Source organism: Polyodon spathula, chromosome 4, assembly GCF_017654505.1.
Source record: "Polyodon spathula isolate WHYD16114869_AA chromosome 4, ASM1765450v1, whole genome shotgun sequence".
Taxonomy (NCBI): Eukaryota; Metazoa; Chordata; class Actinopteri; order Acipenseriformes; family Polyodontidae; genus Polyodon; species Polyodon spathula.
Genome location: NC_054537.1, coordinates 33,173,339 through 33,191,718, shown reverse-complemented (window position 1 = coordinate 33,191,718; position 18,380 = coordinate 33,173,339). Strand labels below are relative to the sequence as shown.

Genomic DNA, 18,380 nt, shown 5'->3' with positions numbered 1-18,380 from the left:
GCATATTACGTAAACAAAAGTTGTTGTATTAAAATCCACTATCACTATGCCAAATTGTTATACGTGCAGTAGCAACTATATGGTGCCGCTGCTGTGTATGCATATATTATAGTGTGTAGGGTATATTATGCCAAAGCACTGGGGCAGTACCTATAGCGGTAGTAGTACTTCAGTAAAATATGTATCGAACACCTTGTGTACAAGACAGTGTAAGAGAAGTGCTATGGTAGAATATGTTTGAAACATACAAAATACACACTAACACTAATCATTTTAATTTTGAAAACTGAGAACCGTCCACCCCTCCCCCTCCAGCTCGTGTTATCCAGAGACAAACCTTTAATTTCTTCATTCGCCACCTCAACAGCAAAGCATTGTATAACGTAAGCTGTATTGAAAGAAATGTCTCAAATCATATGCTGTTTGGAATTTTTTTGATAAACGTCAAAAAAAAAAAAAAAGGTGAATGCAAACTGTGCAAGTGACTTACATCATGGAGGTATAACCAATCTCTGGGGTCACTTGACAAGCGTAAGTTCATATTATTATTATTATTATTATTAATATTTTTAGTAGTATTAAAATGTGACTGTGACTGATAACCTGCTTGGAATGGTGACTGTTAAATAAAGCTTTGTTTTGCCCAAGTCCGCTGCAGTTGGTGCTGCTGCAACGCAAGCTTACTGTATATATCGCAATTACATGTACATAAAACAATGTGCATTTTTATTCAAATTATAAAAACATGATTACTGTTCTATAGAATGTTTTTTTATAAATGCATGTGAATGTTTTATTCCATTTATATGGATTACCTGTAAAATAATAGGATTTTCAATCAAATATAAAACTACTAGCTACGGTGACGTCACCAGTAAATTATGCAAGTAGTACCATCAAAGGTTTGAACCTTCCTTCGGAAATGTGTTCTGAACCTTCGAAGGTCAAAATGTACCCTTTGTTGCAGCCCTAATTTTCTGTGGATGTTAATTGCACATCAAAGGACATTCAAATGGAGCTAATTGAACTGAATGGAGTTAATTGAACAGTATGCTAAAGGCACAGTTTGGCAGTGTCAGTGCCTCAGTTTTACCATCAGCTCATTACCACCTTGTTTCCAAAGCTTTTGCTTTCAGGCCGCCCGAGTCATGTCAATGTTTAGAAGTACATATTTCTTTAACAATTAGTCTCATTAATGAAAACCAGTAAGATCTCCTATGAATGACCAACATCTTCATTCAGAGCTGGTGGTTAATTCAACTAAAGATATGAAGCCAGCTATGGACAAGCTTATTTCACAAAAGCAGTGCCAAATGTCTTCAGTAAGTGAAAACTCACAATAGTTATGAGTTAGAAATAGTTATGTACAATGTATATGTTATATATAAATTGTGGTTTTGTTTAATATGTGATTTAGCTTTTGTGGCGAGGGGATGAAGTATCAAATTGCAATATGGCCCCTGATAAATTTGACTTTGACACCCCTTTTCTAAGGAGAGTTGTGATTCAGGAAAATTAAGCATCATTTGATATTTACTCTGCAAACAAATAGATTTTTTTTTTTGTTTTAATAAAACCAAAAGATAGATGTTGTTTTTTTCAGAATATCTGTTTTCCACGTTCTAATCGTCGTGCAGACAAATACGTTTACAGATTAAACCACAGAAAATGAAATTTCAATTTGAGATTGAGATGTGATTTAATATTCAAATATATCTGACTGTACAGTAATATTAGTAGAGACGCATTGAGCGACACACACATACAGTCATACAGTACAGGAATAAAATATGAGCAAATGGTATAATCAGCAGTGCAGCAGCCAATAAAACCCTACATTGTGTGGTTGTTAACTATCAAGGTTAGTTTTTCTTGACAAAAATAAATGATGTGCCATTACAACATTGTGCTTTATAAAGAGTACCAGTATGTGTTGTATCATTTTTTAAATGTGCGTGTCTTAGCTGTGTTTTACATTTCTAACAGAAGCATAATATGAAAAAGTACCTTGTGTGTGATTTGGTGTGAAAAGTTCCATTTTGAAGTTCTGTGGGGGTCTTGCTATTGAAAAATCAGAGAAACATCAATGAAATCGGGGAAACCTGTTTTTGTGAGATGAAATACAGTGATCCAACAATTTAGTAGTATTTTTTTTTATTGATACACTGTGGCAGTCTGGCTGAGTGGCGACCTCAGAAGTAATGGACACAGACAGGATGGGTGAAATGCCGAAGGCGCTGTTGCGCAGTTTAATAGCAGAAAATAAAAGGTTTGAACAAAAACAAAACACTGACACCAAAAACAAACGGCGTGTTGGCCAAACAAATAGACAGGCTAACAAACGGTGGATGAACCCCAAAACAAGTATCGTGCGAGCTCTCTCACACAAGTGGCATTTGTTTTTAATTATTTTCTCCTTCTCTCTCCTGTTCTCCACTCCCAAACACACAACCCCGATTGAGTGAAAACATTCTGCTTTTATGCAGATGTACCGAGACTCGATTGCTAATCAATCATTCAATTGGGGAGTCTCAGTACAACTGCATGTGAATAAAACTAGTGCAATTTCCCGTGCTCACATATTATATATACAGTAAGTGGGCAATTGTTTTATATTTAAGAGATGGGGGAAGTTCAGCTAAAGTGTTGTCATTTTGGTAGAGAAATTGTAAATATACTTTGTAACTGTATTATGTAACTCAATATTATTATGATAATAGGGTAATTATGTATAAAAACTACTTTGGATTGAATTCTAGATATGTAGTAAGAATTTCAAAATGGAAACAATTTCAAACAGAAATAAGTAAATTCCTGTATACGGTCAATTCTCGTTAAAAAAAGTTGGATTGATTTCCTGATGCTTTTACTCCCCCCCCCCCCCCCCCATGTTCTGCATGTTAGTGCAGTTTTGGGACTACTGATCCCAAGATGCATTTCGAGTTGCCATAGCATTCACGCATCAATTCCATTTGCATATAGCAGCGCAAATGATGTTCACTATCCTTGCAAACAAAAGCGGAGGTGTCAAAGCGGTGCAAGAAAAAGAAAGATGCTGCTGCAGATTTCATCATTCACGCCAACATCTTGCCAACCAAAACCGGGGTACAATAACACAGGCCTACGAGCAGCAAACTGTGGATACAAGTCATCAGTGTGTCCGATTTGCTCAGTACCCTGAAGTTGAGGACGCCTTGCTTTGTGGTTTTAAAAATGCCTGATCAGAATGGGGCATGCAGGTTTCAAGTGCAGTTCTTTTGCAATGTACAGCTATGACCAAAGGTTTTGCATCCTCCTACAGAATTAACAATAAAGTTGAATGAAACCTGCTGGATAATGTTAACGACACTGAATTCTAACATAAAATACAGTACTACTATTATGACTTCCGGTAGAATTTTGCAATATCATGTTGTTGTTTCTTTGATTACCTGATTTACATAAAATATCTAAATTATGTTCTCACACACACACCCACACACACACACACACATATTGATTATGTCTCAATCCATAAATATTGAAATAAATCCTGAAATAAATGAAATATTTAACGATATCTCTAAATCATTTCTAGATATCTCAAATCGAATTAGATATCCTTAATTGTGCACTTGTTTAAGCTAGTTAAAATGTATTTTAAGACATCTGTACATCAATTAGAGATATCTAAAAATGAAATAAAGTTAGCTCAAATTGATTTACAGATATCTTTAAATGCTATGGAAAACATGTGGATTTTGCTAGCATGGTATGCCAAACTGTCATTTAGAGATATTTTAAAATTAGGGCTTTAAAGATATCTATAAATAATTTGAAGATATCTAAAAAATAAATAAATAAATAACAACACAAAACAAAAAACCTTTCCTGTTCATTTAGAGACATCTCTAAATCATTTGAACAGGAAGCCATTTCAAGATATCTCAAAATGACATCCTGTGAAAATCTGAATCTCTAAATGATTTAGATATCTCTAAATGAACAGGAAGTTATTTAGAGATATCTCTGAATGATTTTAAGATATATCAAAATAACTTCCTATTCATTTATAGATATCTCTAAATGATGTAGAGATATCTCAAAATAACTTCCTGCTCATTTAGATATATCTCTAAATCATGTGAAGATATCTTCAAATGAACAGGAAGCCATTTCAAGATATCGCAAAATGACTTCCTGTGAACATGCTATGTTTTGAATGGACCTCAATTAGAGATATCTCAAAATGAACAGGCAGTTATTTCGAGATATCTCCAAATGAACAGGAAGTTATGTCGAGATAACTGTAAATGATTTAGAGCTATCTCTAATAAACAGGAAGTTATTTTTAGATATCTTAAATTATTCTGAGATCTCTAAATGAACAGGAAGTCATTTTAAGATATCCTAAATTGAATTTCAGATATATTTAAATTATATAAAGATATCTCAGAAACATTTAAAGATAAATTTAAATGATTTAACCCTTTGCGGTCCATTTACTCAGTGCCTGTCAGACACATCAGGTCCAATTTATTTTCAAACAAGCTGGCACTGCATATCAACAGGACACTCAGTACTGCATCTCCAGCCCTGCTCCACTCCTTGTTCGCTGTATTTATCACATATCTCTTCAGAGTAGTGCATACTGATAAATCATCTCCTGATCACTTCTTTTATCACCAACGTCTTCAATAATGTTATCCAAGTCATTATTTTATTACTATAACATCTCAAAAAGCTTGGCAAATGCCTGTGATTTTCTTTGAGCGCTGGATGTGGAAGCAGCTGTCTTGTTTGTTTATGTCTGTGATGAAGGACTATGTGTATTGCTCAGATCCGCCTCCATTTTTTTTTTTTTCGGCTTCTCTCGGCTTCTACCGGAGAAAAAAATGACTAGGGGCCTGTGCTTGACGTCTTTTTGATGATGTTGGACAGGGTCCAACATCGGACCGGAAAGGAAAAACTGTAATGGGTGTCGGACCTGGTCCGATATAGGACTGGATGAGGTTAAAGATATTTCAAAATGTATTTGAGAGATCTAATTTAAAGCTCCATTATTTTAGATATCTTAAAATGATTTAGAGATATTTTTAAAGATATCTTCAAATGTTTAGTTATCTAGAAATGAGTCAGAGAGCTTTAACTATTTACAGATATCTCTAAATGAATTTGAGATATCGCTAAATGAATCTGAGATATCTCTAAATGATAATTTGGCTTGCCATAGATCTGGTATGTCATCAACATCACATAAACTAGTACTAACTCATGATTTCTCCATTTAATTTACCACTATATATATATATATATATATATATATATATATATATATATATATATATATTCATATATTTCAGCGTAAAATTTTGGATAACTTTGTTTTTTTCAGTTTAATTTTTTTATTTATTTTTTTATATTATATTAGAAATATACATATCTGGACCTTTCTAATTTAGTTTCTTAGTAATACTGTAGATGCCGGTTATTAGCAACCCTGATAAAGACAACTTTCCGTTATTAACAATATTTTCCCAGGAACCAATCCCGTCCCAGAGACTTTACTGTTAATGGAATTCTGATATTAGCAACTGCACGCTGCTTATTGACAACTTTATTGCTAGTTGCCAATGCTACAGAGCACACGTGCATGATTTATGTGCATGCTTTATGCAGCTTTTATAACACAATGACTTCAGAACTGCGTATATCTGGCAGACTGAGGCAGAATTGTTGCTTTGAAACTGGGTATGAAGCGGCACACAAAATTGAGATGGATTTACGGGAGGTGGTACATTGTAAAAAGCAGAAACGCTGGACTATTTCTTATATTAAAATTGTGTTGTTTAGAATTGATTGTAAGTACAACACATATGTATGCTTTGCTCATTGTAAGGACAATTGTACATCTTGTAGTACTATTTAAGCCTGCTGCTTTTTTTTGTTTGTTTTACACACGTGTGAAGTAAACAATGCAGTGTTTGGGTAGTTCATGTTTCTCATGTTAATTTTTTTAACACTCTAACATTCAAAACATACGTATTTCAGTGCCATATTTCTACAACTATAGTATATATTGTTCTATATAAATACACTTAAAAAATGGGGCTTTTCGCTTATTGGCAACTTTCGGTTAAGGACAACTTTTTGTTGGGAACCGAGAGGCTGTTAATATGTGGCATCTACTGTATTGCAATATTAAAATAACAAGCGACTCAGGGAAGAGTAGTGGTTACTTTTTTCTGGTACCATTCAAAATCTAATGATAAACAACAGTATTTTTGCCTCTGATAATTTACTTCATCACGTTCTATATCCAGTATTTAATATTCAAGACAAACCATGTGTTCAGGTAATCTAGAGATTATGGTATTGGTTAATGTCAGTTTTCTTTTAACTATTATGTTTATTCAGTGCCCAGTCTTGGTAGCTTCTTCAAATCGCAAAGACTGACAATAATATACAGTGTATTTAAAAAAAAAAAATTAAATGCTTTATCATACTTTCTATACAACATAATCACATTTCCCTTCTAAAGACATGTTTTACAAAAGTACAGGTAGTAAAGCAACATGGATTTGTTATTTGTTTGTATCTGGCTGGACAGGACATAAAGATAATCTTGTGTTAGTCTTCAACAATGTGCATCTCCCATACATTCATACCTCCAGTGACTGAGTGAGTGGTTTAGGTTTGGCTCTGCTGTTTTGCAATAATAGTACGGACAAACTTCTGAAAACATATGTATTAACCAATAATTACACCTTACTGCCACTACAAAACAACAGGCGGTCTGTCAAATGCTCTTTAAAGGAGGAATGGGCTAAAGAAAGTTTATTTACCATGTATTTAATGTCAGACATAAGATACTAAAGTGTGTGACGTGGCTCAAATTTGAAATGTATGGTGAGTAGAATATATATATATATGTGTATATCTGATTCCGACAAATCTGAAAAACAAATCAAAACTTAATTCCCCATACTGATAAAAAAAAGAGATGATCTAGCCACTGTACTGTAGCAAACCTTCAACAAAGGCAATAAAAAAACTAAGTGGAAACAACTCTTGCAGTAAAGACTTGTACCACAGGGGGTTTGGACATAGAAATAAGTAATTAGTCAGATTCAGTTAATAATAATAGCCATTTTTAAAAGAAAAGCTTTGCTTGTTCATCAAAATATCATCTATTGCAGAGCCAGTGACGCAATAAGTAAAGCAGTTGACTGTAGATACTGTAGGAGTTACACCATGCATTGAAATAGCAGAGGTAAAAAGGATTTTTCTTACCAAGCATATGATTGGCGACATGAACCTGAATGTCCCACTCGCTGTAGAAAATCATCTGACACTTTATGCACTGGTATGTCTTCTTCTGGATGAAGACAAATAAGTAACACAAAAAAAGGATTTTAGCAGTAACATTGGTAATCAGTTTAATACAAAGAAAAATGAAAGTGAAGAGACATTTACTCAGGACAACATAAAGCTATTTTGCAACATTGCCCAACATACTACTGCCAGATGCAGTTAAATTAAATTACAAATATTATATCCCAAGTATTGTTAAGTTGTGAATATAAAATTAAGGAAATTTAAAATTACCAAAAATTTAAACAACATTCCTACAGGTCTCTTAAATTGACCATCCTTTTGTTTTCCAGACTTTATTTGAATTTCAAGTTCAATTAAAAGGGGGTCCTGGCACCACACAGTTTCTTACAGACAACTTGGAATTTGAGTTTAAAGGGCAGGGTCCTATGGCCCTCAGGAAGGGAACTTTACCTGAGTCAACAAGAAAATAAGGTCTGGAATATAAGAACAGCAAACCATAAGGTACTGGTACTCATATGAGCGATGAAGAGATCTTTTTTTTAAAGTCTTGGATAACTGAGCTGAATTGAGAATACAGGTGTTTTTCACAAACTGACTACATTGCTAGTAGCCAATATAGTATAAAAAGTATTAGACTCTGAAGTTTCAAGACATACTCACACACGTGGAACCATATTTATTCTCAAATGCTCATTATATGCAGCCGTTAACACACAGCAGAGATACCCAATTAAAATTAGCTACTGACCACCAACAGAAATTATATAACAACACTACAACAAATAAACAGTTAACAGACAAGAGTATTGGCACCCTACGCTTATTATACCATAATTCAAGGTAACAGATTAAGGACAAGCATTTAGTAAACTATAACCACTTTTTAATACAAATGTCTAGTAAGTGAACTAATAATATTTATCAAAAAACAAACAAACTTATTTAAAGAGTTTGTTTATAAAGTATTGGCCCTCCTGATTTAGTATTTTGTGTGTCTTCCTTTTGTTTTTATTACGGCTTTCAGATGTGTATGAGAATTCTTAGCCACCACATTATGTTACATCTTGTTGGTGAAATTTGTTCAGCTCAGACAGATTGGATACACAACGCTTGGCTACAGCTTCGTTCAGATCAGTCCAAAGCATTTCTATAGGATTGGGAGCTGGTGACTGTGAAGGCCATTCCAGAAATGTTATCTTAATTTTCTTCAAGAATTCCAGTTGACTTAGCTGTTTGCTTTGGGTCATTGTTGTGTTGGTAGATAAACTGTCTGCCAATCAGCCTACAAGCAGAGGGTATCACTGTACTGTGTAGAATGTTTTTTCAATCACATGAATGCTAAAATGATCCCACATCATGATCGAACAACCTCCACGTTTAACTGTAGGTACAAGGTTTTCTTCATTGAAGGCTTTCCGTTTTTTCACCAAACATACTGTGGTCCAGTTTTGGGGAAAAGTTCAGTTTTGGTTTAATTGGAACAGGGATTTTCGTTAAAGAATGCTTCAGACTCCTGTTCATATTTCTTGGCACATTTTGGATGTCTGTTTCACGATTCTTTTTAAAAGTGGTTTGCAGCGAGGTCTACATAACTCTTCTGTGTTCAGGTGTCTTTGTACAGTTCTTTCGTGCACTATTATACCTGATGCTTCTAAATCTTTCTTTTAAGTTCTTGGCTGTTCATTTTGGATTTTGTTTTAGCTGCTCAGACGATTCTCTTACCTGCTGTACCCTTAATTTTCTTTGGACGTCCACTTCTTTCAAGCATTTCAGTTGAATTTTGGTATTCCATATTTCTTTGATAGTGTTCTGCAGCCATTTCCTTAAATGTGAATTGAACTACTTTGTCTTGACCACGATCAACTGTGTTACCAAAAGCTGACTTCTTCAACAGATGTCGGAAATAATTACCTCCTTTTCTGGCTGTTGACTTTATAATGCAGCTTAATTACCATGTAAAGGTTTTCAATCAATGGCTATATTTTTTAATTAGTTAAATTTATTTTTTTACAGACTTTTACTGTAAAGTTCCCAATGCTTTTGTCATGAACAAATATTTGAAAGTGCTTAAGTGCTTCTCTTAATTGTATCTTTTTCATATTAATTAGTAGCTAATGTTCTCTAAATACTTGTATTTAAAACATTTTCTTGAATTATCTTATATTAAATGTAGGGTGCCGATACATTTGTCTGCGACTGTACACAGATTCAATAGACTTAACACACTAACAACAGCAAACAATTGTATGCAAGCCATTTGGATGATCCACTTTATTGTGTAGCACCAGGTGTATTACTTACCATCCCAGTTCTCAAAGACACCCTCTGACAGGAACTATGGTTCATTACTAGCTGCCTTCCTATGTTGCCCTGATGCTACATTAAAGTTAGTACATTAAAATGCTAGATTAAAATTCTGTGGGGATAGGGATTGTTATTTATGTTGCCAACAACACACTTTGTAACCTTAACATTTAATTATGTTGCTAGACATATATAGTATTTGCATAATACATGCTTTTGCCAATGTTGTTTTATTTAGTGCTGCCTATGGAAAGCTGGTGAAAATAATAACCTACATAACCTTAACTGATTCACCTAAGTGCAGTGACTAATCTGTTTGGAATAAAAGACATTTCTCCATCTCCATTGATTTCACCTTAGCTTAAAAACATTACTCGTAAAAAATAACCCAGAAGAATCCTATGTACAGCAAAACTGTTGTTAATGGAGTTTAATTAAATACAGGAAAATATTAAAAATGAACAAAAATGTTTAATTCAAGTAATTACTTGAAACATTAATGCCCTGGAGCGTGTTGTGTGATACAGGGTGCGGATACAAAAGTAGGAGGCAGGGGTTATATGAATACCACCACAAATATCTAAAGTTTTAAAATGCGGTTACCTCTTCAGCCTGTGAGGGGCTGACCCTGGGCATCGGGGACACTTGTGGAGTTTTCAGCTGACCACTGTTGCCCTCAGGTATCAGGTCTCTGTGGATGGACAGGATGTGGTTCTGGAGGTCGGCTTCAGATTCAAATTTCACGTTGCAGCTGGAACACCTTGTCTTGGTGGAAGCAGCCTTGCTTTTGCTCTCACTGGGGCTGAGTGCTTCTCCATGGCTTCCCGCCACTGTTACTTGCTGTTTGCCACCATTTACTGCTGGGCTGGCGCTCTTCCTGCCACTGACACAGGAAGCACAGAGCCCATAGGGGAGCCCGTTTATATCCAGCTTTACCAGTTCCAGCTTGGAACGGAACTCCTTAAGACAGGAAGCGCACTTATATAGTTTCTGAAGATGATGAACACGCCCTACAGGATGGTTGCTTGACATGGTGCCTGTCTTCTGCATGTGGAAGGTGCCGTGAATCTTCAGCTCTAAAGTGGACGTGACTGTCTGCATGCACACCACACAACGGAAGCCTGTCAGCGAGTTCCTCAGATCTGGGTGCATCTGGCAATGCTCGAGGAAATCCTCCTCGCTCTGCAGGGGCATCTTGCAGATGCGGCAGTTGCCTGTGTCCAGACTCTTGCTGTGCGTGACCTTGTGCTCTGTAAGAGTAAGAAGAGAAGGGAAACGCTCACCACAGATGGGGCACATATAGTGTTTGACAGGCCCCAGGTGGGTTTGCATGTGCTCCCGGAGTCCACCTTCAGAGAAGAAGGTTCTGGAGCAGACATTGCACTTATAATTGCCTTTGATCAGCTCAGCCTTCCTCTTGACAATGGCACTCTCCCCAGGCCTGATATTGTGATCACGCAGCTGGTGGTTCTGGAGCAGTGAATCCATGGTGTAGGCTGCTCCGCAGATGTCACAGCCATACATAGGTTCAGAGGTGTCAACTTCCTCCTCACTGCCGTCATGGCTGTTGTGAGACTCGTGGCTGCTGGTTAAGAGGCTCTGCAGTTCTACTTCATCCTTAGGGACCTGCTCAGTAACAGCAGCTGAGCCATTGGTGCTACAGTTCTGAGGCTTGGCCTCGAAGACACAGTGCTTCTCTCGTAGGTGTTTCTCTAGAAGGATGATGGCATGGAAGGCCTTGCTGCAGAACTTGCAGTTATACTTCTTGCTGTGGGTGGTGATATGACACTGCAGCTCCACCTCTGTGCCAAAGGACTCCCCACAGAAGATACACTTGTGTACCTTGCCCTGGTTTTCTAGATGGTTGTGCTTGACATGCAACTGGAGATCCGACTCATGGCGGAAGTCCCAGTTGCAGGAGGTGCAGCGGTACACTTTCTTCTCATTGCTATGCTTCACAGCCAGGTGGAGCTGAATGGAGACCTTGGAATCAAAGACTTCCTGGCACAACGTGCAGCGGAAGAACACAAAGGTATGCATGTCTAGCAGGTGCTTCTGAAGGTCATCCACCGAGGTGAACTGCTTGTCACAGCTTTCGCAGATGTAGTAGGTAGAAGTGATCATGAAGTGGATGGTCACATGCTTCAGCAAGGATTCCTGGTTGGGGAACTCTTTGTTGCATTGAGGACAGTTCAGTTTTGGCAAGGCCTGGTTCTCCAGGTGAGTTTTGAGATGGGTCTGGAACATATCTAAGGAGGAATACCTGGCACCACACTGATTGCAAATAAACTCACTGGATGAGCGGGATGTGGCACCACTAACTGACTGCGCAATCTTAAGAGAAGCTTGCTCAGTAGCCACGGGAGATGATGGGCTCAGGGCTCGGCTGGACTTCTTTCCATTATTAATGTAGTTGAGGGCTAGAGGGATATTCTTGTGGTTCTCCTTAATATGTTTGTTTAGCTTCAAGATGCTGTTGAAGATGGGAGAGTTAGTGCAGTAAGAACAAGAATACACCTCAACAATGGGATCTTTGGGGGCTCCAGCCAAGGGTGAATCAAACCGTGCACTTCCCCCATCGCAGTGGGTCTGCCGGATGTGCTCTTCCAAGGTGGTCTCGGTAAGGAACCCCATGAAGCACTGAGGGCAGAAAAAGGCATTGCTCTCTTTGGCAACAGGACTTGCAAAACCATGGGAGCAGCGAATGTGTTCCTGCAGAGCATTGAGGTCGCTGAGTGCATCGGGGCAGAAGTTGCACTGAAAGACCGTAGAGGGCGTAGAGCTAAGCAAAGGGGTATGGTCTTGATTTTCATGGACCTGTTTCATGTGCTCATTCAGGTTGTAGAGTGAAGGAAGGACCTCCAAGCAATACTGACAGGTATGGGCCTGTTCTGGTTTATCCAGGTGCATACTCTTAAGATGTATCTGCAGGACAGCAAGACTAGAAAACACTTGTTTGTTACAGTATATGCAGCTGAAGCTGATTTTTGCTTGTTTAGAGGACAGGGCAGACATTTCAGGCCCTGGCTGTGCAGCCCTTTTCCTTCCACGAGTTTTTGGCAAAGGTGGGCCTGCTTCTACCATAGTGGAACTGTCCACAGAAAGATTTGAATCTGGAGTGGTACTAGATACAGAGGTGTAGCCAACCGTCAACAAGGATGGACTGTTGCTATGGTTACTAGATTCTGGCTGCTGGTGAATGTCCATGTGGCTATAAAGATCCTCCACTAATTGGAAATGCTCAGAGCAGATGGTGCAAGTGTGACCCTTCTTCTCTCTGTTGTGTACTTGGTCAATGTGGCTCAAGAGGGTGCTCTCCTCTGCAAACAGTTCATGGCAGTAAATGCACTGAAGGGCAGCTCTTTCCAGAGATGGGGAGCACTCCGGGTGGCACTCAGCAATATGTTTCTGTAACTCTTCTGGGACATCAAATCCCTCTTCACACTGGCTGCACTTTTGGGTTTCTTTTAGTTTCCACTCTTCTATCCTGGAAAGAGCCTGGGAGCCATCTTTGTTCCGTTCATGAACTTGCATGTGGCCATGCAGCGAGCTTGAAGAGAGGAAGCCACGGCGGCAAATGGCACATTTATATGGCTTGTTGGAGGTGTGGGTCTTCAGATGGATTTTAAGGTGGTCGCTGCGAGAGAAGGCAGCGTCGCACTCACTGCAATGGTATTTCTTGTCCCCTGTGTGGAGTTTTATGTGCCGGTCGCGGCTGCGTTTATGTTTGAAAAGCCGGCTGCAGTAGGTGCACTTAAAGGGAAGCTTGTCACTGTGGCTTTGCTCGTGGTGCTTTAGGAAGCTGAGGCGACTGAAAGATTTGTCGCAGAACTGGCAAGGGTACGGCAGCCCAGTCCCACCTTCGTCTTCTCCAAAGTCATAACTGTCCCCATGGCCTGGTGACGTCTGATCCTTACTAGAAGGTGAGGAAGCTGGCCAAGAATAGGAAGGATCATCCTCAATATCACCGCCGTCTGTAACAGAGAGACACGTTCACACTGTAAGCTTGTGTTAATTCATTAATCAATCATTTATACATAAGAAAGTTATTATAAAGGTTCCACATTCAATTATCTCCAACTCTGCAGTCATCAAGAGATTGCTGATCTCACTCAAACTCATCCTTGGAAAAAAGGTGCAAATTTAAAGCAAGTTTTTCGTGCAATGAGAACAGCTGCATTAAACTGTAGTATATTAAATTCATGACGAGCTACATGTAAGAGTGTAGTAAAAATAACTACAGAGGAATTCACATTGAAAGTTTCTTTCAAAGTCTCAACTCAAACTGCCTGGGCTTTAAGTTTAATGGTGCCTCTTGGATTTAGGAAAGCCACAAACATGCTGGTAGGGGTTTCAAGGGTTTTTTTTTAATTAATATTTCTCAATATGAGCCATTGAGTATTTCAAGTCAAAACAATCTAGCACAGTGCATTAATAACTTATGTATACACTTTGGTGCCCTAGGGTCTTATCATTAAAATGAAGGTGCCAATGCTTTTCAGTGGCTGGCCAGTTACCTACCTGGATTTTCAATTTGTTGTGTATTGTTTCAACGTGTTTGTTGAAGAAAAAGTACTTTGTAACCAGCATGTTTTTGGAAATATGTATATTTCTTCCTACAGTGTAGAGTTTTAAGATTACTTTAGTCTGCACAGAAAACAAAAACCCACCAGATGCAGTTGATTGTTGGAACCGCTACTGAATACATAACTCATTATTTGATTTCAGCATTCGTTATATTATGTACAGAAAGTAAAGATTTTTAAGAAAACATGCAGCGCACATGTAGAATAGCATAAAAAAATCACTATGACTCAACACACTCTCCAATAATTTGTACAGGAATATAATTATTTAGCTGTTAAAGAAGATACAAATTCATTGAGTACCAAAATATGCAAATGTATTCTGACTGTACCAATAAGAATCAACCTGTACATAGGCTGTCAATTTTGTACATTAACAAAAAAAAGACAGGGGTTCCCAACCTTTTTTTGCAGTGCCCCCCTTCAGAGATTTAGTAAACATGCTGTAGGTTCTACCAGGATACAGTGCAACATTTAAATAAGCGACAAATCTTTAATAATGTTATAATATATATTTTTAAGATGGATACACTTTATTATAATCACTATTCGTAATTGTATTAACATCAATACATAGTCACTTGTTCTTCATTCCACATTTAACGTACCGTATATCTTTCTGTTTATATCACGGTCTGGTTTTACAAGTAGTAACGCCCTTAGTGCTTTTAATCTGCGATCATAGAAATTTCAATTTGTTTGTGAAATAAAAGGTACACTACAATAATAATAGTAATAAAATGTGTTTACTTTAAGGTGCTTTGCTGTGAAACAACTAAATGGGCTTTTAAATCCTCCAAGTCCTTACTTTCGCATTTAAAAGCAAAACGAGAAAACAAGGGTGCAACATTTTAACAAGTGACTAGGCTTTATTAATGTTAATGCAACTCTGAATAGTAATTGTAATATTTGCCCAGCTTAATTTAAACTTCATAAAAGATTTATTTAATAAAATGTTGCACCCACGTTTGTCTATTTTCTACATTCTGCATGCAGCAAAACCCATAAATTAAACTAAAAGCTAACACCCTCTCTACTGATAAACTACAGGTGTATCTAAATCTTTTTTTTTATTATTTTTTTTTTATTTTATTTTATTTGTGAACAAAATGTATTTGATATTAAAACCCGCCACCGCTGCACTTTCAAATGAAGGAGAGCTGGGTGACAGAGTCGCTGAGCTACGATAGGTCTGAAACGACACAAGCACTGTGATGGGGATTGGTCAGATTTAACAGGGGGTTGGTCAGATTTAACATGATCTCTGGATGGGTGGTTGATTGAGTCAATCATCCTGGAGTCTGCCATTCACCACTGAGCTTTTACACTCGTCAGGAAGTCAGAAAAAAAATATTTTCCAGTCAGATATTGATGCCCCCCTAATAACCTTGTCCATACCATAGCCAAAGTTTGAAAACCTCTGTCCTAAGAGCACATGTAATAAAGCACTACAGTAAGAACCAACAGATACATCTATTGTTCTAGGCAAGTAATGTTTTAACAGCTATTTCATCTTCATATTTTTCTTTTGTTGTTGTTGTCACTTTGCAATAAAAGAAAGCCACATACAGAAATTGCAATGAAGCATGGTGTGTGATACAAGGCAAAGGCAATTGCCATGCAGTGTACAACATGATGCTTTTTAAATGAACTACTGAAATGTTGTATATACCCCTTGTAATGAAAATCCCCTGCCAACACCCTAAAATGTCAAGTTCAAAAGGTTGTACACCATTTCTTCCTTCCACGAAAGCTACGGCACAGTGAACTTCCTTACTTAAATATAGCTGGTCCTTCCAAGCGCTCATAGACAAAGCAAGTTGTGAAGAACTGGAAACAGGAAAAACGATAAAAGGGAAACCAACAGATTTATGAGCCAGATAAGAGAAAGCACTGTAATCCAGTTCAAACAGCAGAAAGAAGATGGCTTTCTCTGCTTAACTGAAAAACTGAAAACTGGAAACCCAGAACACAGTGCATGGATTTGTCTGCATGAGCTTCACTTAAAGGCTTGGCTAACATTAACATTCGTCTTCATGTATTTCATAAATCAACAGACTACACACTGCCCCAGACCTTCAGATCTAGAGTGATCTGTCATTCAGGTAGGGAGATTTTTTTGCTGCTCTTATCTGGCCAAAGCATATCCACAGGAAACAGATGAGGCTTCAGTCCTTCCCTGCACCTCAAAACTGTTGAAAACACCAACTCACTTGGATTGCCAGATGGCCACCACCACGCAACTCACTAAAAACAACCCAAGTCCTGCTCCTGGCCGCCTGCCTATTGCAGTCAATCATATGTAGGCTGTAACTTTTAAGAAAGTAAAGTAGCTGACGTATACCCATATCCTTAGCAGCACAGACATGTATGGGCTGCCCTGACAATCACTATCGCACTGGGATACCAGAGTTCCTTCTAGTGTTAAAAGCATGACTGTAAAATTAACCTTTATGTGACTGATATTTCACATGGATTTGGTCTTTTAGAGTGTACCATTAATCACTATTCTGGCTTGAGTAAGAACTCAGATGCGATATAAATGTGGAAAAATAAGTGTTAGATGCAGAAAAAGAGTGGGTATAGAGACGGTGGGATCTATTTTAGTACTCTCAAGTGACAGATCTTAAGACTGACACCCTTAAAGATATAAACCTGATATTTTTATAGACTTCATTGCAAAGTTGTTGTTTTTTATTGTATGTAAGCTTGTAATGTTGATACGGGAGTCAATAATCACCCTAGGGGAGAACCCCAGCTGGATAGAGTTTTAAAGCAGCAGTATTTAGACATGCCACTGTTTAGATCAAACTGTGTCTGGCAAGAAAATGATGGGACACTACAGACAATGGGGCATTATAGTGTTGCCATAATTGTATAGAACTGTAATACTCATGTATTACAAGTCAGCAGTGATAAAAGCAAAAACAGACAGCAGAAAAAGCAGAAGCAATGGGCTACAAGGCCCAGGCTTTGTATGAAAGATTAAAGATATGCTAGAATCTTCAATGTCTGTATCTTATTTGCAGATAGTCCTCTCCGCCATTTCCAAAAGACACATTAAAACAAGTGTGTGAACACTTGGAGATGAAAGCAGCGAGACTCTTGAGACACATAGTGGAAAGCAGAGCTGCCTGATTTTCCTCCGCGTAGACAGGAATGCCCATGATTCAGCAGCCTGAGTAAATAAAAAAGGTCCTTATTTCCTAATTTTGCTGGCTGGCCACACTGCAACAGTCTCTGTGCTGCTGCCAAAGGGGATGCAAAGCTGAAACTACACCCTGCAGCTCAAGGGCTGTCTTTGTTAGCTTGCCAGACCTTCCTGAGCATCTTCTGGCTAACTGCCTGTCATATCCTGGGAGGAAGACCTCCATCTTAGGGCTGACATTTTTTTTTTTTTAAGTCTGCTACATAGAACAAAACAACACATTTGCTCTGTCCATGTAGGCTGAAGGACAGCTGGAAACTCATTTGTAGCACTTAACATCTGTTTAGTCCTATTTATGGACAAAAGTACTCGCCAGCTAGGATCGGTTCATTCAGACCGATAGAAGGAGCGATTTCCCCTCAAACAGGGCTTGCAGTATAAGCTGCATACCTTTGGGATAGACATTTCATTGATACACCTATACAATGTCAGGTTAACACCTTCTACTTCTCTAGTTTGTTTTGGCCTTTTTTACAAATAGACTATCTGTTAATACAGTTGCGAAAGGTCTTTAACCAGCAGTTCTTTAACCAGACCTTTCAGCTGCAATCTGTCTCACCTGCCAGCCACAAATATACTGCTGCCTTGGCAGCTGAGGACACAAAGATGTCCTCAATTCTTATTTTATTTGGGGTTCAAAGAATACCAAAATAGTGACCAAACAAACAAATTTTTTTATTTTCTTAGGTTATACGGCTGTGGTTCTAGAACTGGAAAGTGGTCAGGTCAAACAAAGAGCTATACTTAACTGTACTTTGCAAGACGCATCTATTTATTCCTTTTTTTTTCAACTGTATGTTCGTGAACTGTAATTTCTGAGTGACTAGGTGAATTTTACCTGGTAAAAATGCTCAAATTTTACTGCTAAATACAATGCAAATTTGATTAGTTTATGGGGCACCTTAACATGGGCACTGTACCTCGGAAAGCACTGCTCTCGGTTTCATGGCATCTGTAGCTTTCTT

At 38.0% G+C, this 18,380-nt stretch overlaps 1 protein-coding gene across 5 annotated transcripts in view; it reads right to left on the bottom strand.

Annotated features, from left to right (window-relative positions):
- LOC121314439 (zinc finger protein 521-like) overlaps positions 1-18,380 on the bottom strand; it is a 186,140-nt gene that overhangs the window by 96,360 nt on the left and 71,400 nt on the right. For 3 of the 5 annotated variants that reach the window (XM_041247715.1, XM_041247716.1, XM_041247719.1), the window contains exons 4-6: positions 10,225-13,595; positions 7,273-7,357; positions 2,008-2,061 (exon numbers count right to left, since the gene is read on the bottom strand). In XM_041247715.1, coding sequence (XP_041103649.1) covers positions 2,008-2,061; positions 7,273-7,357; positions 10,225-13,595 — 3,510 coding nt within the window. The remainder of the gene's footprint in view (positions 1-2,007; positions 2,062-7,272; positions 7,358-10,224; positions 13,596-18,380) is intronic. The other 2 variants (XM_041247717.1, XM_041247718.1) reach the window with 2 other exon arrangements.